The sequence below is a fragment of the Emydura macquarii genome, unplaced genomic scaffold (assembly GCF_026122565.2).
Source record: "Emydura macquarii macquarii isolate MOO-44397 ecotype Brisbane River unplaced genomic scaffold, CSIRO-AGI_Emac_v2 contig_2948, whole genome shotgun sequence".
NCBI classification, from domain to species: Eukaryota; Metazoa; Chordata; order Testudines; family Chelidae; genus Emydura; species Emydura macquarii.
The window spans coordinates 375,932-397,369 of NW_027133085.1; the positions used below are offsets into that span (position 1 = coordinate 375,932).

Sequence of the window (21,438 nt, forward strand, 5' to 3'; positions counted from 1 at the left end):
AGACACCGGAAAGGAAGAGAGTAATTAGGATCCAGGGAAATGGTGATGCAGTAGGAAGGTTGGGGAGGTATAGGGAAAGCTAGATACAGTCAGAGAAAAAGAAAGGAGGGCATCATAGGTTCTGATGCATAAAGTGCTCAATTAGGTATTCACAAATATAGCACACAAGTACGAATGGTTGGGAGACAAGGGGCATTTGGACAATCCTGCAGAGGGTAAGTAAAGTCTGTGCATGAGGAATAACCTGATCCTCTTACAGCAAAAGGATGTTGAGAGGCTTTCTTTAATCTAGGCAGCCTCTTCAGTTTCTTAGAGGGGTCAAGAATATAATGTGTCTCTCATGAAGGAATATGCAGTCAGGAAGGCAGCTTTTCATTTCTTTCCTCCTCTTTGTTTTACCACTCTGTCATCTCTGATGAGAATTGGTGCATCAACAGGCTGCTTCAGAGCCCAGATGGTAGGGAGCTGGCCTGTTCAGGTCCGAAGAAATTGGAAGACATATTTGAACTTGTCTCCTCTCATTCCAGACATGTTGATACTTGGATATTTTTATTTTAAAATTTCCCACTGTTTCTAACACAAGTTCAGCAGCATTGGTGTTAACAATGTTGGGAGCATGGACTCCAACTGCCATTTTGAGCACTGTTGATTAGAATTGCTTTGAGCTAGTGTCTTGGTTTTCAAAGCACTTCAAAAACATTTACTCACTACTTCTCAAGAACCCCACTGAGAGATGAGTCTGTATCACTCCAATTTAGAGGAGAAATTTAGCCAGAGATGTTAAGCCAATGTTTCAAACATGTGTGCTTAGCATTAGTCATCTAAATCCATATTCAGGCACTCAAGTGGTCTAATTTTCAAGGTTGTGCAAGAGCCATGGACAATCTGTCCCTTTCCTAATACAACAGTCCAGAGAGAGCCATTGTCTAACTAACACAACTGGAGATTGGGAGCCAGAGACTCCTGAGTGCTTATCTTGGCTGTATGTTGATTCCCTCCATAGCTTTAGGCACCTGAATCCACAATGAGGCAACTAAATGGCTTTATTTTGAAATGTTCTGCACACCCACAACTTTCACTGAAACCACAGAATGGTGACCAGGATTGGCAGTGGACTCTTCACTCTTTCTTGTGGAGGGATTTCCACAGGGGATTCTTCATAGGCTTTCTCCCCAAAAGCTTCTTGCCTGTGGTTTTTCATGTGGGAGGGGATAATCTGATCTAGGGAATTTTGTAGTGCAACCCCCTCAAAAATGTAATGAGTCATGTAGTTACGTTTCTACCGGAGGGGCTATAAAGTTGTGATGTTTAACAGGATATATGGTGGGGGTTTTTAAAGGTAGACAATGTTGAAAAGTTTACTTTGTGAAAAGTAAATGATTGTACCAAGATTTCAAACAAGTTTATTATTTCTTTAACATGAGACAGCAAGATGCCAAAAACTCTCCAAATGTCCATAATTCATCACCTCATGCACTTTGCCTTGTATTAAGTAGAGTAAGCTTCTTATGGGGCCAGCAATTAGATTTCACTCATTGAGGTTTCCATTTCTTTGTTTTTCAGCTTTCATTTGCAGCAACAACCCCAGAGTTAGCTGATAAGAAAAAATATCCTTATTTCTTCCGGACAGTGCCATCTGATAATGCAGTGAATCCTGCGATTTTGAAGTTACTCAAATATTATCGATGGAAAAGGGTGGGGACCCTAACCCAGGATGTACAAAGATTCTCTGAGGTAAGAGCTGCTTAACTAATAGTATAAGAAGGTGGTTGCTAATATTTAACGCTCAGGGACCTACTTTTATTATTAACAGCAAATAAATGGGAAGAAATGCACTCATTGTTTAAATCTCATTGGTTTTTATTGCCAGATGGCATTTATTGTACTTAGAGCGGGCTGCTATTAGGGGTTTTGGTACTTGTATAACTATGCTGATACACTGTAGATGTGCTGCACAGTTGGAAAGTGAGGCTCAGACAGGTTGAACTTATTCTACTTTACACTGGTGCAGCATATCTCTGCTGGTGATTTGTACTCTGTTGTAACAACACTGTTGCAAAAAAAAAATCCCTTATGTAGGCAAGCCATCAGTGTTTGGAAACCTTAACTATTCTTTTCAATGTAGAGCCCTGGAGCAGGAGCAGGATCCAATGGGTCCCACAGGATCTGCTGTCGTAATAGCGGGAGTGGGATTAAAGAATAGTCCTGCGCAGGGCTCTACCCAATGTCTATTGTACTACCTTTGAAGATTTTAAGATATTTATATTTTGTACTTCAAGGTAAAACCACCTGGGGTTTACCGCTCAGCTAGCTACATAAGGTAAAGACTACCTAGAATTTTACATCAATATAGGTATCTTGTAGTACAAACTACATCTTTTTGCAATAAAAATGCCTTAGAATTCTAATTATGTCCTCCTTTGCATCTTTTGATTTGTAAATGGTTCTGAAGGAATTTTATCTTTGTTTGGTCATTGGTTTGGCTAGTATATAGACCAAATTTAGTCTCAGCCTGTTCCTATCTTTAAACCTCTAACCTAGCATTAGCATTAGTTTCCACTTATAAATCTAGTGTCTAAATCTGCTTTTGTGTTAAGTGTATGCTTGAAAAGCTATGGTGTAGAGGGGAATGATTAGGTAGAACTAGTTTCAGCCTCTTATTTTCACTCCCCTTATCTACACCTTACTTCTTATCATCCTGGAGTGAATTAATACTCTGTCCCATCTTTCTCTCTCTCTCTCTCCAGTCTTGTTATCATTATGAAAAAAAGTGCTAGCTAACACATGTTAAAATCCTAGCATAGGCAAGGAAAATTTTGGTTTTACCACATTATCTGGTTCAGATAAACCGTCAGCCCCACCCACCCTACAACTGCCTTTTCTACACTTGGATTTTAACATGTATTAGGTAGCACATGACAAAACCATACTTTTTTCCTAGTGTACACATGCTGTGTCTCCCTCTTCCTTTGCTGAATTCATATCCAAATGGAAACTTGTACATAATTGAATTAAGGAACTTTTCATTTTTTTTGAGAGTTGTGTCATCCTTCTATGTGCAGATGGCAAATTTAATTGCCGGATGATGTATTAAACTTGAGGTAATGAAAGATCCTGTCAACACCTCACTTGCATTCAAGTCTCTTTTGTATAACATACTGAGCCATGATTCCTTAGGACCATTAAAACTTAACCCTCTTCTCTTACAGTTTAATATGGCACTTCCCCCTTTTCTTCCAATTTCATGCAAATAATAAAATTACAGGATATAGAAAAAACGCGGAAAGCTCTATTATGTCCATTTGGAACCTCCATCTCTCCTCTGATGGCACACCAAGTAAGACAGATGCTTCAGTTCCAGTTTATTTAAATAAAATTAGATTGCTGGATTTTTTAAAAATGCAAGGATATTTAGTCAAAGTATATCTTAAATTTACACTCTCTGTGTAAAACTCTGATACACACAGGTTGTAAATCTATTCCTTATAAGGAATGTTCATGAATATGCCAGATGTCAGGAAATGACAGCTATATTATCTCTGTGTGGGCAGCCATGAGAATTGAAGAAGTGGTGAAGAAATAAGATTAGGAGTGCATCTGAATATGGTTTTGAAGTAGGCTACTGTATCCCAGTATAAATATCATACATCAATCCCTCCAGTACTTTAAATGTTTTTGCTGGTTTTGCCTGCATTTCCTCCAGTTTACCCATATATTGTGACTTCAGGGTGCCTAGAACCGAAAGCTGTATTCTAGGTGCGATCCCACAAGTACCATGACAACAAACTGCTATTTCCTTGTCCTGTGGTGTAATGCCTCCACTTATGCAACCTAAAATCAGCTCTTTTTACTGATGTTTGCATGTTGGCATCCCATCTAATTTGTCGTCTGCTAGATCCTATTTTGTTGTTGTTTCCGCTGCTGCTTTTCAAGTATCTCCCTTCCATTGAGTACTTGTGTTTGGGTTTATTTTTAAAACAAGTTAACTTACGTTTGTCTAACTTGTGTTTGTGCTCTGCCTATATTTCTAACAGTGGTTCCTTTGTATTATTTCTCTGCCCTTGCTTGGAGTTCTCAGCACTTCCCAGTTTAGTATCATCAGTGTAGGTGGCATTTTGAAAAGAGGGAAGAAATGAGAAGAGTGCAGTGAGCTAGTGAAATTAGCTAATGATGTGAAGAAGAAGAAGAAGATAGTTATAGTCTTCCTTCTTGTTACCTTAGTAACCACATCACCATAGTAGCATAACTCAGGCCTTTGGCCCTGACAGTCTGAAAACATCTTACTACCAAATAAGTAACAAAAATGCTTGTAGTTGGAGGAAACACTTTTTTACACATCTGATTATTAGGTCATGGTTTTAAGATCTCTGACTGCTGTTCTGCACTTCGTACAGAGATGTCTACTTTAGAAATCACTGTGTCACGGGGGTCTATGGTACCTGAATCAAGGCAATTGAGAACCTTTTAGTGTGATTTCTGATCCCATTAATTGTAATGTTAAAACAGAGCAGAATTGTTTAAAAGAGAAGCATTCATACATCCTGTTTTTTTTCTCAGTCAGTATTCTGTCACTCCCCTTTTCTGTTCCCTTCTCTTTTCCATTCAGTCTTCCTCCAAAACCTCTCCAATCCCCTTTTTCTATGTGTGTTAATATTTCTGAATCTCCAGAAAACCTACTTTATAAGGATGGTTCAACTTAAAATTTTATTTGTTTTCATTTAAAAAAAAATTCTAAATGAAAGTTTTAGAAAAAATCCTCACCTTCTTTTAATTTTTATTCACCTTCCCCAAATAAAAGTAAGAGAAAGTCAGAAAAAAATTTCACACTGGAAAAGTGTCCAAAAAGGGGATTTTATAAAGTTAAAAATTAAAGTAAAACTGTCTTATGCTTTTTTACTTATTCCCTTTTTTCTTTAAAAAAACTTCATTTTATTGTGAAAATTTTCACCAAAAAATTGCCAAACCTTTAGCTAGGTTTTCCACTATCTCCCCAAACAAACCTAATGCTTGCTTTTCCCCTCTTATTGCATTCTCTTTCCCAAAGACATACTTTCAAAGGTGGCATTGCAAAAGGAAAAAGAAAGGGGACCTGTGCCGCCTTTTGTTTCTTTTTTAGGTGTGTGTAAAAGTACTACAATTTCCAAAAAATAAATAAAAATAAAATAATAATAATAATAATTATGCTTGTTTTTTACCTTATAAAAGTCAGGATTGTAGAGTTGGATTTTCCTTTTTGTAGCTGGAAGATGTTTTGGATGAATGACTCCAGTGTGAACTGGGAAGTTGCTGAGCCTTTAAATGTGTGTAGGTGTTGAACAAAGATTGCTTTCCTTCCAGTGGTTTTAATTAAAAAAACAAAACTACATCCCCCTATATGTCTCCTGTTACAAATATATTGAAACAAAAACCCATTTTTCAGGCCTTCTTACACGAACGCATTTATTTTCTTTGTAGAATCATCTTAAACTCCTCACCTCAGAAAGCCTTCCACTCTCTCTTTTCCCCTTTCTGGACCCCATCTCTCCCAAAATTTTACTCTCTCATGACTCCCTTGCCTGTCTCCTTATCAGAAGCTCTCCAATTTAAATTTCCTCACACTTTCCCTTCCTCTCTCCATTCTGTCACCTCATTCTCTTTCTCTCCTGCACAAATCCTCACTCTTCCCTCTCCCCCAAAAATATCCCTTCCTCTGCTCTTTCCTCTGCCACAAAATCATCACTCTGCCTCCCTCTTCGAAAGCATCTCTCCCATCCCTTTCCCCAAAAATGCATGTCACTCATTCATCCCTTTCTCACTTTTTTCCCAAATTTGCACATTCTTGTTTCTTTGTCCTCTCAACTCATCATTAGAAATGACTGAAATTTTTCATCCAAATCTTTTTTTTTTGGTGAAAATGCAGACTAGACAACACCAAAATGTGTTGAGAATTTGTGTCAATGTCACCAAAAAGTTTCAAGAATTCACGTGAGTTTCATCAACATTTTCATTTTGAAAAAAAAAAATCTAAAAAATTCAAAATGTTTTGTTTTGACATTTTGTAAATGAAACATTTTGTTTTTTTGGTTTGAAATGACTTTGAGTTTCAAGATTTTCTTTAATTTTATTTTTAATAAAAATGTTTTAAAATGGTCAAAATGTAAACATTTAATTTCCATTATGTTGGAACAAAATGTTCCATTTGACTCAAAATTATTTTTTTTTCACCTTTTCAAAACTGCCAGTGAACCAAAAAATCTGTTATTCTCTTGGCTTTACTCACCATGTATGCTTCAGGTTCCATTTGGTTCCCGCAGTTCTCTAGTCTCTACCCACCCCTTTTGTCCTCTCTCCTTCCCTGTGACTGCCCAACACACTCTCACTAAACTTTGTGCACTCTGGATCCATTCCATGAACCCCTGTCCCATCAGACATGCCACAAGACCCAGTTTCCTACCTGTAAAAGGCTTTAGGACTCCAGACAATCCTCCACAAGTCCCTGCCAGAAACCCTCCTCAACCTTCAGTCTCCTCTCCCAAGAACCTCAGCCCTCCCCAGATATCCCCCTCTTTAGCCTCAGTCTTCCCACCAAATTGTCTGTCCCACACAGACAACTTCCCGTAATCTATAGTCCCCTCCCAGACATTCCCCAGATTGCAGTCCTTATTTCTGACAGTCATCCCAAGGTCCCAGCCCCTCCATAATACCCATTCCCATTAAGAATTCCATATGCCTCCCAAAAGTCACAGTTTCTCCATACAGCCCCTACAAACCCCTGAAGCTACTTTAATTCCATGTAGCAGAAGATGGGAGTGGGGAAGCCAGTCTGTTTTTTCTTCACTATCTCCTGCCAGTGTCTTTCCTGGGTATCTGGCATTTCTCTTCATTTTACCTGCAGACTCTAGAGCACTGCCTTCATATGCTCATGATGAGATACCCTTCTTAACAAGTGAAAAGCTGCATTCTCCCCCAGCTTCAGTTTGTAACTGGATTTAAAGTGTAGAGTGCATTGCGGTAGTCTAATCATGAAGTGACAATAAGAGAGTTCATTTCTAAAGGAAAAAGATTGTGGTGACACAATTCTAGAGACTTCAGATCTTGACACTTGACAGTCTGTATATAGACTTGGCTTTGGCAGAGAAGGTAAATTGTTCAAAATCACCTAAGGGCCAGAATTTTTAAAGGTATTTCGGCACCTAAAGATGCAGATTAGCACATAGGGCTAGATTCACAAAGGCACTTAGGCACCGCATGTATCGTGATCAGTGGAGCTGGAGTCAGAGGGCCCATGATTCCTGGAGGGACTGTTATTCTGGTGACACCAGTAGAACTAGGGAATGCTGGGGAGTTAGGCTGGAAGCAACTTGGCCACATGGACAGAGAAGCACCCGGGATTTAATAATATTTCACTAGTTCAACTTCAACTTCACTTTCTGTGCTAGTGAAACATGGTGGTAGTGTTGGAGTTGTGAGTTCTCTGAGATGCAGCAGCTGGCTGTGACACCCAGGGAACTCAGTCTGAAGCCTCCCTCCCTCCCCCAGATCTCTGGATTTTGCATACACAAATCAAGCCCAGAGATGCAGCTTTGGGGACTCGATAGTCTCCCTAATTGAAGGCAGGATAGTCTGAGTCATGTATGATCACCACCAAGGAGACTGGCTGCTTTGGGTAGACAATCTCTCATTAGACAGATGCTAAGACACAAGGAATGCAGCAGAAGGCTTAAGAGAAAGGATGAAAGCCCTCGGAGGCACAGCGCTTTCATAAGTACATGCAGTGAGACAACAGCAAAGTGGAGCAGGTGGCCAGGTTTCCATACTCAGAGTGAGATTTATTTACTGTGGGAGACAGCATGACCAGGTGTGATGGGGTATATAAACTGTGCACTAGTATAGATGGGGTGAAGAAGTTGCTTTGGGCTGAAATGGCCCCACCCCACCTGGAGGAGTTGTTAGAAAGAGAACTCCACTCAGATTGGGGGGCAACCTTTGGAAGGGAACAGATTGTTGAACTTCTCCTTTCCTGAAGAGAGGACTGACAGCCTACAGATCTCCTGCCCTCACAGAAGGAGGATGAAGAACAGCTGGGTTGAAAGGGGAAAAGGACTGAGACTTGCACTGGAACCCCAGTGGATGCTGGAGCAGGCATCGATACGCCTAGGGCCCTTATGAAGTAAGAGAGTGTGATGCTGGATGGCTTAGGGAGACCATTTATGATACTATTTAACATCAATATTTCAAAATTACAATAATTCATATATGAGATGTCAGGTACCGTTAGAAAGTTTATCGTTTTCTAAGGATGATGATACTGTTATGTGTATGTGTCAGATTTGTGTTGGAAGTTATGGATATGATTAATGTGTCTGTATTTCAATTTGTGCTGTTTTTCTGGGCAACATCCCAGACAGAATGGCTGCAGCACTAGCCTGCTTAATGGCCCATTAAGGAAACTCACAGGTACAATGGGCCCAGGGGGAGAAGCCAGGGATACACCTGATGAGTCACCAGGTCTTACTCATATGATCCTAGACTCCATCTTATTTTTGTAAATTTCCACAAGCAGCATGGCAAAGGCCAAGGGACATAAAAGGCAGCCACACCACATCCATTTTGTCTTCAGTCTTCACCTACCTCTGGATCAACTACTCATCTACAACTGAAGCTGTGAAACAAAGGACTGAGACCCATCCAGGTACTGGATATGCACCATAGGGACTATACAAGCCTGCTAATTCCACAGTTCTAATGAAAACCTGATATATATGGATTTTCAAATCACTTGTATGCATCCGATTGCTTTAGTCATTTAACATTTCTCTTATAGTTTGTTTCTTTTCTTTTAAAGTAAACCTTTAGTTTTAGTTACTAAAGGATTGGCTGACAGCGTGGTATTTTGGGTAAGATCCAAACTTATATTGATCTGGTAATGTGGCTGACCTTTTGGGGTCAGGAGAGCAATTTTGGTAAAGAGCATAGAGTTTTAAATAACTTATCTCTTTACTGGACCTAGTGGCTGATTGGGAGCCTGAGGCTGAAATGCAGTAAAGGGGGCTGTGTATATTTTGTTTTAGCTTCTTGATAACCCATGTAGGGAATCAGAAGCATTGTTTGTGGCTGGATGGGAAGTCTGATTTCAGTGTCACCCACCAGTACTGGGAAAATCTGCTCTCCTTTTGCAGTCTGCCCTAACCTTGGCATTTTCAGGTAGCTACCTTTGGCACGGCCGGGTCACAGAGAGGCCCATATTTTGGAAGGAGCTGCTTACAGATTTTTCTTTACCTTTAGTTTGTTTAACTCTGTTTGCTGATTGTGGGTTGCTTTGTGGTTTCAACTGGTACCCTGAGAGGGGACAAAACAGTTCAGAGGCCTTGGCCAGAGAGTTGAAAGTCATCCCACTATAACGACATCCTGCAACACCTGCTGGGTTGAGAGGATATTTGGACTTATGTGCACATACTTCTCACATGGCCTAAAGGAGATGATGTAACATGGACAGATTTGTGACAGTGGGTAAAGGAGAAATGCCCATAATGAGGTCAGCACTGCAAGGAATGTGGCAAGTTGAACCATTTTAGTAATGTGTGCGAGAGCAGTGGAAGATCTCAAATATTTAGTCAGAGTGGTTCAAGAGGGGATGGCACATCAGACAGTAGCAATGATATCATGACTCTCTCTTTGAGTCTGAGAACATAGGTTCAGGCAGTCAGGAAAGCAACAAGGGACAATACCAACCTCCATGCATGCAACAATATTAATAGGGACACCATATACGATTTCAGCTGGATAATAGGGCCTCCTGCAGTGTGATTCCTTGGGATGAATTGGATTTGAACATGCCCATTACAAAGAGCAAGCGCAATCAAATAATGTATTATGAGAGCATAATGCAGCCCACAAGATAATGTAATCTCATGATAATTAACCCAAAAATAACAGATGATACCAAATTAAGTTTGCGATGGTGGATGGTAAGGATTGCAGACCCTTCTTGGAAAATTCGGCCATAGATATGATCAGGATGCTGAATCAGAATTTTATAGCTGCAGTTTAAAAAGCAAAAGGGGACAATGGAGAGAATTTTAACAGCATATGAGGATGTTTTCAAAAGTGACGGGTGCCTCAAAGGAAAGTAACGACGGGTAAAAGATCCCTCAGTGAAGCTTGTATGCTTAACACAAAGGAAAATTCCAGTGGCACTATGTAAATCCAGTATGGAAGGAGCTGGAACATCTGCAGAGCAGGAGTAGCGTAGCTAGGCTTGGCTTAGGAGAATTTGATTTTAATCAATGAAGGTCGGGAAAAATTGATTTCGGCTGACCTACTAAAACTGATGAAAAAAATATCAGTCAATAACTGGCAGGAGTGCAGCTTCTCACCTCCCATGCACCTTGTACCTTCAGGGGTTGGATGTCACTGTTATGGATCTGCACTCTCACTCACCAACTGTGAGTGCAAGGGGTCTCTATCTGCCCCACCAGGACTTGCTCATTCACTCCTGTGACAGTGGAGCTGTAGAGAGTTCCCTGGGCAGCCACAGGACTGCTGACACCTGATCCCTACAGGTGCAAGGTGCAGAAGGGAGGAATGCGGTACTGGTGGGGCAGAGCAGAGACCCCCAGCCAGGACTGTAAGGAGGAGGAAGGAGCACCTGGCAGGAGCCATTCAGCAGGAGGGTGGCCTACCCTGCTGTTGGGGACTCATTCAGGCTGCTGACACCCTGCAGAAACTTAAGTAAAATTTATAAAAAATGGGGAAAAAAAAGATTGAAAACAAAAATTGATGTTTCCATTGAAATTTTAAAAAAATTGAATTCTGCCAAGCCTAAGTGTAGCACATGTAGAGGCCTCTGTAGACTGCAAAAGCAGCATGGTGGTGATAGAGAAGCCATCAGACAAATTATACATCTGCAAAGATCCAAAGCCACTGATCTGAGCATTGTAACGATGCCAGTATCTACTGCCCACAATTGATAGCATATTGCCAGAACTCTCCAAAGCCAGAATCTTTGCAGCCTATGATGTGAGGAATGAGGTTTGGTGCATAAACCTGGATAAAGAGTCCAGCATGCTGACAACCTTTGCGGCACCATTTGGTCACTATAGAGGCACATGCTGATGGGCATAAACCCAGAACCAGAGGTGTTCCAGAGAAGACTCACATAAGCACTGGAAGTTCTGCTGGGGGAGGGGAAATAATTGCAGATGGTATCCTCATTGAAGGTGAAGGGAGCAATGATACAGGAGCTGAACGAGACCATGACAGAAAACTACAAGCTTTTCTCCAGCAATGCAGAGACAAGAACATAAAACTCAACCCAGAACAAATATGACTCAAGCAGACTGAGACGACTTACAATGACTATCTGCTCACAGAAGAGAGATTGAAAGCATATCCCACCAAGATCAAAGCAGTCAGAGACATTCTAGATCCAGTGGATGTGAAAGGGCTTCAGTGCTTCATAGGAATGATACATTTTATGTCCAAGTTCTATCTACTCCTGGCTGCAGTAGGAGAAACCATACATCATCTCAAGAGGCTGGCTGTTGAGTGGGACTGGACAAGTCCCACACAGGCTGCATCTGACATGCTGACATAAATGATAACGGATGCCCCTGTCTTGAAGTACTACCAGCCAGCCACTAACACTGCATCACAGAAGGGACTGGGCGTAGCTCTTCTGTAGGAGCAGCCAGTTGCTTATGCCAGCAAAGTCCTGTCAGAGACAGAATGGGGATATGCCATCAGTACACCTGTGGCCACCCAGTGGTAGTGCGATCAGACAGTCATTGTTGAGGCAATCATGGCAAAGCCCCTTTTTGTGCTCCAGAGAGATTGCAACACATGTTGATGCATCGCTAGCACTACTAGGTAGACATCAGACATTGTCCAGGATGATTATTGGTGTTAGCTGATACCCTGAGCAGTGCATATATAGACAGCATCAGCAAATTGAGAGAAAGGGATCAGGAGACTGAATCCATTAATATGCTGCACTGTCTTCCAATTTCAACAGCAAAGCTGATGGACATCAGAGAGTACAGAAAAGGATATCCAACTACACACAGTCAAGAGAGCGATACTAGTCGGGTGGCAAGAAGACAAAAGCCAGGTACTGGTAGGAGCAGAACCATATTTTTCAAATGAAAGATGAGCCTAAGTGTGCAGGATGGAATCATATTTTGAGGAGAGAGCTGTTGTTCCTGCCTCCTTACTTAAGGATGTTATGCAAAAAATACATGCCTCAGATTTGGGTAATGACTGCTGTCTTAGATGGGCTCAAGAATGTGTTTACTGGCTGGGAATAAATACACAGCTCTGCTTCTTGACAGAAAGGTGTGACACCTGCTGGTAATGTGATAATCTCCAGCAGAAAAAAATCTTGTTACCACCCCACCATGGGAAAAGCTGGGAGCGGATGTATTTGCCTTCAGTGAAAAGCAGTACTTGATTTCAGTGGACTACTACTCACATTTTTAGGAGGTCTATGTCCGGCCTGTTATAAGAACAAGTCTGTGATTTGGAAACACTTGCGAGATATGACATTCTGGACATTTTATATTCACTAACAATGAACCCCAGTTTGCCTGGGAGGAATTCAAGAAATGTTCAGGCAAATAAGAGATTGACAACAACACTTTCCCTCCAGCACATCTGCAGAGCAATGGGGCAATGGAGCAATGGGGCGAGGTGGAATCAGTTGTGAAAATAACTAAATGGTTGTTACATGGTTTATTACATGGCCTAATTTCTACCCTCCAAAGGGACTTAGGTGCCTAACTCTGGTTCAGAGGGAGGTGCCTGTCTCTGCTTGACATTCACAGACATGAAACCTCTTCTGGAGTTAGGTGCCTATGCTGTTTTGCAAGAAACACCAGAGGAGGAGGTGATGGTGGTTTTGCCATCTGCCTTTCCCCCTTTGTATTCTATAGAACAGTTGTTAAGGCACTTGTCTGGTACAGGGGAGTCCTAAGTTCTAGTCCACCTGCTCTACTGCATAGTTATATACAGTAAAACAGCTCCAACAGGAGAGACTCCCAGTAGGCTAACCTATAGCACCATGGTTAACGCATGAGCCTGAGAAGTAGGTGACCTAAGTTCACAATCCCATCTCCATGTCAGGTAGAGGTGAGGAATTGAACTTGGGTCTCCCCAGTTGAGTACCCTAACTATTGGGCTAAAGATTAGAAGGTGGGGTGACTCCTCCTCCTCTTACTATTCTGTGTGTGTTTAGTGTTCAGAGCATGCCTGCTTTATCAGGATCCAAAGGCTAGATAGTTGGGAAGATGTATAGTTTGTAAATCCTGCTGGGGCACAGGTGTGAGGTAGGCTCCAGACTACTGGGTGGATTTAGGCTGATCAGGTGCCAAACTTCTGGTCAGAATTTAGACAGCTGTGTGTGCGCTCAGTCACTGAAACATAGGCACCTTGGGAACTTAAATGATGGAAACTTAGGTGCTTTACAGGTTTTGGCGACAGCTGAGCAGGGGTTTTGTGAATGCTTGTGTTTAAAAAAAATAGAATATGAGTTGGCAAAGAGCTAAAGATGTAGAATAAAGTTCCTGGAAAAATATTAATTGTAATTGTATTGCCTTGCCTTGAAGATTCAAGGGAAGGCAATACGATTGTTCCAAATATTGTATATATGTTTCTTTTTAATTAGATTAATATAGGGTCAAGATTTAATTTGACCAAATATTTAAGATTATTCAGTACAGGTATCCTCAGATGTGTATTTGATCATGATTAAAATTTCAATATGCAAATAGAGAACTAAAACATCCTACAGATATGGGCATAACTTTAGACTTTACACTTCAAAATTGGCCAGATTCATTAATCAAAATTAAAAAAATCACTTTGATGTAAATCAATCCATCATGCCCTTTAAAGGCAGATTCTGAGCAGTTTACATTGACCAAAAGGAATTGCTCTCATTGAGAGTCTGATGCTGTAACTGTTGTAGGTATAAATGAGGGGCTTTAATAAAAATTCTAAAACAAAAAAGTATATAAATCTACAACTTTACAGTAAAGTGTTAAGCACTTAGAATCTCAACAGCAGCTTCATCTAAGAAAGAGTGGATACATAAACTACTTTCAATTAAGAAGTGTTTTTAATATATATTATACTGTATAGCTTTCAGCCATTCTGTTGTTCTGTGGTCGTTTTCTTCACTCTAGCTTTGTTTGGTTAATTTTAGCTTGTGTGGTGCCCTGATGTACTATCAAACTAATATTAATTTGCCTGCAGCTTAGCGAAGTCTCATATTTCTGCCTCTGTCAGGTCTAATGAGTTCAAAAAAGTGTTTGTCTAGCACTGGTAGATCAGAAGAGTGATCTGCGTTATCCTTGTCACTCTTCCTTTATCAGTCCTGAAGCTTGCCTCCAAACCATTTTGGCCTCTCTTGTCCTGCTTACTATCATGGAAAATAGAAGTATTTGTGAGCGAGTTTCCTCCGGTGAATTCCATCACTCTTGGTTTTTTGTTTTGTTTGGTTTTGTTTTCCCAACACTTCAGGACAAATGCCTGTCTCAAGGGAACAAACAGACAAGTGCTGTCATCTCAGGCCCAATTAAACAATGAGGAGGCTAAGGTAGGACTGACTTTCTGAAAGGAGGGGGATCATGGTTTGAGAATGTTTGTCCTCTCACTTGAAAACTAGTGACTTCCCATCTCCCTGTTCTCTAATACAGTAACCTATTTTGGAATTACCCCTTTCCACCACTTTGCAAACAAACACACACATACTGTGGTGGTTATGGTTTTTTGGAGTTGAATCTTAAATTGAAACTAAAACACAGTAATATCTGTTCATGCTCTTATTTTGTTAGTTCAAAGAAACCCATTCTTTACCAATACTAAATGACTCAATTATGCAGGCACCTGGTAATGACTCAATAATTGTGCCAAATTGGGCCTTAAATGGGGTGTAAATTCCTGTGTTTGTCTAAAAGTGGGCAGCCAATCACCAAGGAATTTTACTCAGGGTTCATTTTTATGCCCTTTTTGTTCTCTGCACATGTTCTCTGTATGGTTTCTGCACATAATCCTCTAATGGAAAGTATTTTAAATTTAGCTCTGGATGAAACCTTTCCTTGGCAGCTCTGTTGCCTATTGTTGACCAATATCTCTTTTAAAAACAACCAAACAGACCGTGTCACAGTTTGTGTTTATTTGTTTATCAGAAAGACAAGATGGGTGAGGTAATATCTTTTATTAGACCGACTTCTGAAATTGGGCCAATAAATGTTTACCTCACCCACCTTGTCTCTCTAATATTCTGGGACCAAGGTGGCTACAACAGCATTGCAGACAGGATATATCAGGCATTCTTTGTCCCCTGCTGGAGGCAATGGCACTGTGAGACTCCTCTTCTTAAAGAAAACCCATTCAGGCTGGGCTACCAAAAAGACCTAATCCTCTAGAGACCTAGATGGGCCAGGAGAAGACACTGACCAATCAGGAGTCAACAGGCCATTTAAGAAGGCTTGCATGCTGATTCTATGGGCATAGAGACTGAGACAGGAGAGATACTCCTCAGTTTTGGAGCAGAACCTCAGGGCTGGGTCAGGGCCTTAGGTGTTGTGATCAAGCAGTTACTTTTTATGTTTGTTTGTTAGTTATAATTACTGACAGACAGATTCTGAGTTTGTTGTTTAACCATTTAAAGACTGATGCCAAGCTCATGGCATGAGCTGTTCTGCTCCAGGTTGGCTGCCACGCCAACACTGTCTATTTACACAACTTGGTAGATAGGTGGATTCTGAGTAGATCTGGTACAAGAGGTAGGTTTTTAAAATGTTGGATTAAGATCATTTTTAGCTACTGGTTACTCTGTAAATGAAAGTTTATGCATAATGCACCTCAGCTTGGTTGATGGTGAGCTGGGCACATGCAAGCCTAACTGGTAGATGGAGATGTGCATGCATGTAAATCCTTCTCTGGCAGAAACTGCACTTTCCTGTCAGATTTTATCTTGCAACAGAGAAGGGTTCATGTGCAATGGTTCATAAAATAGTCTCCATCAGCAGTTGCACCTCTAGCCCTCAAAGGTTCATATTCCCTGCCTCATCCAAACCCCATTCCCAATTGAGCATTGAAAATCTCAGGAAACTAATACACAAACTTTGTAGTGAAACAACTAAGATTGCTACAAATACAACATACTTGGCTCCCCCACAAAAGGAAGGAAAGTTCAAAGTTAAGCAACCTAACATACATACCCTCCTCTCCTTCACTCATGGGCCCACATCTCACCATCACCACAACTACCGAACAGCACGCAACCCACCCTTCCATAGTGATGCCAGCCTTCCATCACCCCTTCTAAATGCCCTTCTGCACACTACATTTAACCAGTCTACCTTCTCCTGATACAAAAAACTAATGCACCAAACATCCACAACTACTAGTATTGGGGAAGAGGGGAGAATAATTTGGTAAAGAGGTGTGTGCAGAAGGATGGAAGAGGGACACAGTTAAGACTGATGGGAGTGATCTGTGGTGTTCAGTAATTGTGATAATTGTTGGTTGTATAGTGTATTTGTGCCTCTCGGTGAAGGAGAAGAGGGTATGTACTGTTAAGTGGATTCATTTTTCATCACTTTTGTGGGTGTATCAATTACCATGGGGCAGCACCCTAACTGCTTCACAATGAAGTGATTGTGTATTAATAGTAACATGAGTCCAGGTAATTACAGGCAGGGTTCTACATACTTTGTGGAAAACTGGACCTATATTCTGCATTACGGTCCCTGGATTCTTCAGCATTATGATGGAAATTTTGTACCAGTTTAAGGTAAACTTAACGTCTAAAGGGTTATTATTGAATACAAATGACAAAGTATAATTATCAGTACAGTGGTCCCCATGTTTGTAAAATGTAATTTAATATAAAAGTGTCCCCACAATTTCAGTTGTCAGTATGCTACAGATTTGGTTACTTACATTTCAGCAGTAAAGGCTGCAAGGAGCAGATAAACACTTCTCAGCTCTCTTTTCAGAGCATTTGCACACTCAGGATGACAACTCTTCAGTTAACCTTGAAAATGTTAATCAAATATATCTCCAGAAATATGAGGGCCAGAAACATTTTTAACAAATAAATAAATAAATAAAAAGAAAGAGAGAGGAAAGAAAGCTAAGAACAATTCCATGGCAAGGTCCACAACTGTTGAATGATGGGGTACACAGGATTCTGACTATAGGATATGATCTGAGAGATACATGTGCAAGGAGAATTGAAGGTACTAATCACCTGCAAGTCATGGAGGACCTCCTAAAAGGATTGGATTTATCAGGGCAGGGATTCTGCTGTCCTACATACTGGATGTATGGCAGGGGATCCCAAACTACGGCCTGTGGGTTCCATCTGGCCCACCGACACATTTTGACCAGCCCACTCCTCCCTCCCGGCCCCGCCCCTCTTCCATGTGGGCCCAGCGCACTGCTCCCAGCCCCAAGCAGTGCTGTGCAGCAGCCGCTCCTCCCTCCCTGTCCCGCTCCCCCCTCCACTCCCTCCCACGTGACATGGGCCCAGGCACTCCAGCTCACCATAAGATTAAGACTGAGTCATGTGGTCTTTGCAGCTGAAAGTTTGGGGACCCCTGATGTATGGGATTGATGCAGGAATTACTGTGTAAATGTCTATCTCCTGTGTTATGCAGGTGGTAGACTAGATTATCATTAGATTGCTTTTTTAGCATTAAAATCTATGAATCTTTGTCTGCAAAAGGCATACTACACTCTGGACACTAGAATAATACATTCCTATAAAATACATTTGTTAAGATGTAACTAAAGTTGAAGATATAGATCAAAGGGTTGGATGTATTCCATTTCAAGGTCTATAGAGTTTTTCTTCTTGTTTTCATTTTCATTTAAAATCAAAACAAAAAACCCAACAATCTGCTAACTTTTTCCCATTGCCAAGTCTCCTAAGTGAGTAGCTTAGACTGCAAAAAGTATCTATGAAGGTAAAAGAGCTAGAAACTATTATAGGAAAGCTGAAGTCTCCAGCTGTCGTTTGAAACCTCATTAAGCTTTTTCGAGTTTTCAGTTCATAGCGATATTCCTATATAATAACTTTTTCAATTAGATACGAAGAATCCAGGTAAAATAGGTTTTATGTTGTTTGTTTGTTTGTTTGTTTGTTTGTTTACTACAAAATGAATATCTTTAGCTGAGAGAGTAACAATCCAAGAATTCCTTGTCCTGTTAACTTCCAATTGTGTAGAAAATTATAACCTCAGACATAATATACCAATGTTGAGACCAATAATACTTAGCTATTGTATACAACTTTTCCCCTGTAGCTCTCTTAAGAGCTTTACCGAGGAAGGTAATGTAAATAGTTATTACACTCATAAGATTACGTATTGAGATACAACATACATTTGTCACAGATAACAGGTTCTGTTCCTCTGCAACTACTATACTTAGCTAATTGAGAAGATGGAAGTTGATGAAACACACAGAGAAACTTTATTTAATACAACTATAACTGAAATCATAGGAAAAGATCAGTATACATAAACATAAGAATAATATAAATGTTGTAAAGTGGTTTCCTGTATAGTTCATACTTCTTATCTTTCATTGTGCATACTTACAATTTATGGAGACCACTCAAAACAAAGATTGAAGGACAAGTAAGAAGAGAGGAGCCCATCAGAAGGGAGGTCCTGATTCAGTTCACACCATGGGGATCCAATGAATTCAAAGAAATGGGAACTGTGTGTGGTATTTTATACTTTCTTATGGTAATAGTACAGATATATACCATATTTGACCCTTTATAATAAGGTCAATCCCTGTCCCTATCCACATGTGCTCTTTGGAGTATCCATAATTAAGTATAATTAATCTATAATTAAGCATTAATATTCATCATTTATATCACTTATTTCTTCATAATTCCTATATGTAAATATGGTCTAAGTGCTTAGATACTGCATAGCAACCTAATAGACACAGCCTCTCAAATGCTTTTCTTGCAGAATTCTGTGGTGTACTATACCCATTTGTGGTTACTTGTTTGTCTCTCAGAATGAGTATGCAAAATATCTGCCCTAGGGTTATCTCCTTAGGCCTGCACTAGTCAGCTAACTCCCAGCCTTTGGTATAACTACTCCTACATACTAATACCACAGACCTTTAATCGTAGCTAGCCTCGTAATCTATATACTTATGTTCACCTATTTGCCCCCTGTCCCCCCGTGCATGTTCCAAGCTAATAACCAACCCCTGCGCTATAATGTCATTTTACCTCTAGCAAGCATAAAATCACTAATGAGACATGATGCTGGCTCACAGGTCACACAATCAATTTAGAGGGCAACAGAAAGTATCATTATACCCACTTTGTTCACATGGAAACTGAGACACAAAAAATTGAGGGGATTTGGGGGAGGGAGGGCAAGAGGGGAATCAGAATAAGGAAAGCTCAGCTACAGCCTTACCTATGGAAAATGCACCACCATTCCAAAATAGATCTGTACCCTTATGTTATGGGAGCTGGGACATACATGTCACTGGATTTTTAAAAAAATATTTTTAAACTTAAGGCCAGAAGGCACCATTATGATAATCTGGTCTGACCTCCTGAACAGCACAGGGCAGAAGCCAGAGAATTTCATCCGTTAATTCCTGCATCTAGCCCAACAGCGTCTAGTTCAACCAGAGTATGTGTTTTAAAAAGACATCTAATTTTGACTTGGTCTACAATTTATAGAGAATTTAGCACATTCCTTGGTTATTTGTTTTAATGCCTAATAACACACTTTTAAAAATGTGTCTTATTTCCAGTTTGAACTTCTATTCATCATATCTGGTTATACATTTGTCCGTTAGATTAAAGAACTGTGGTCTATCAAGTCATCTCCCTGTATAGGTATTTATAGATCATGATTAAATCCCCCTTAACCAGTCTTCAAGCTCCTTTTAGACGTAAGGTGTATTTTCCAGACTACAAATCAATGTTGTGATTTTTCTCTATAGCCTCCAGGTTTTCAGTATCCTTTTTAGTGTGGAAACCAGAATTGAACACAGTGGGTTTGATTCATAAAGAGTTCTTCACGGAAAAGCCTCCAGCTGCTTTAAGTTCATGTAGTGAACCAGAGAATCCCCAGCACAGTATTCCAGTAGTGTCCTTCCAATGCTATATATTTAGGTTATCTTCTCCTTATTCCTTCTCAATGTTCCCATTAATACATCCAAGAATTTTTACACCTTTTTGCGACAGCCTTGCACTGGGTCCTCACAATCAGTTGATTATCCACAATACTTCCTAACACCTTTTCTGAGTCACTGTTTTCCAGAATACAGTTTCCTATCCTGTAAGTAAGACTTACATTCTTTATTCCTAGGTGATTGACTGTGCATTTGGCTGTATTAAAACTCACATTGTTTGTTTGTACCCAATTTACCAAATGGTCCAGATTGCTCCTGTCCTCACCACCAATCTGTGTGTCGTCTGCAAACTTTATCAGAAATGATTTTATATTTTCTTCCACATCATTCATTTAAAAAATATTGAATAGTATTGGGCCAAGAACCAAATCTCTGTGGGGCCCCCATTAGAAAAACTCCTTCTAGTTGATAATTGCCCATTAACTATGTTTTGAGATCTATCCTTTAGCCAGATTTCAGGGCAGTTAATATGTGCTGTATAGATTTTGTACAGTGACTGATCTACCCAAAAAATCAAACCAAACAACACCTTCCCACACACAGCAACTATTTGGTGCCTAGTCAATTGTCTTACACTGAATTCTAAATATATTACTTGAATACTTCACTTAATTTTTATCAACTAAACTATTGATCCTGTCAATGAATGATATTAAGTATTTTTATAAGATTTATCTTTCATGAAAGCGTGTTTATTGCTATTAATTACAATACATAAAGTCCTGTATTAGCAGTTCAGTTTTTTGCCTAGGATCAATGTCAGGTTAACTAGCTTAGAGTTATCCAGGTCATTCTGTTTACACTTCATAAATTTTGGTATGTCATTGGTTTTATGAAAACAAACTTCTCCAGAGATTATCCACAAATTCCTGGATGCAAAAGTTTGGATATGTAAATTAATTAATGTAGATGAAAAACCCTCATTAGCAGTTAATGATTTGGGTTGCAAAGTCAAGCAATGGAAAATAAGGAAATGGATTGACTTACGCTGGCCATGCACCCTTCATTCTACCCCGGCATGTTCATCTTGCTCATTGAATGAGGCAGGAGTCCTGTGTGTGTCGGGAGGGGGAGGTATGTGATCATGTAATTAAAGACTACTATGTATGTGCACACATGAGGGCTGAATTAAGGTTGCAAGGACAACTGTAAATCTAAGATTTCCTGATTTTTGAGTACTTGGCTATGCAGCCTTAATGGTAGTTTTTAAATATGTTTTCTAGTTTGTTTGTTTTTTTAAGAAAAGGGTAAAAATAAATTCTCTTACAT

General features: G+C 40.1%; 1 protein-coding gene across 1 annotated transcript in view; it reads left to right on the plus strand.

Moving 5' to 3' along the window:
* Positions 1-21,438, plus strand: part of GABBR2 (gamma-aminobutyric acid type B receptor subunit 2) — a 761,509-nt gene that overhangs the window by 279,506 nt on the left and 460,565 nt on the right. Inside the window, exon 3 of the mRNA XM_067569912.1 lies at positions 1,564-1,734. Within this exon, the coding sequence (XP_067426013.1) occupies positions 1,564-1,734 (171 nt within the window). The remainder of the gene's footprint in view (positions 1-1,563; positions 1,735-21,438) is intronic.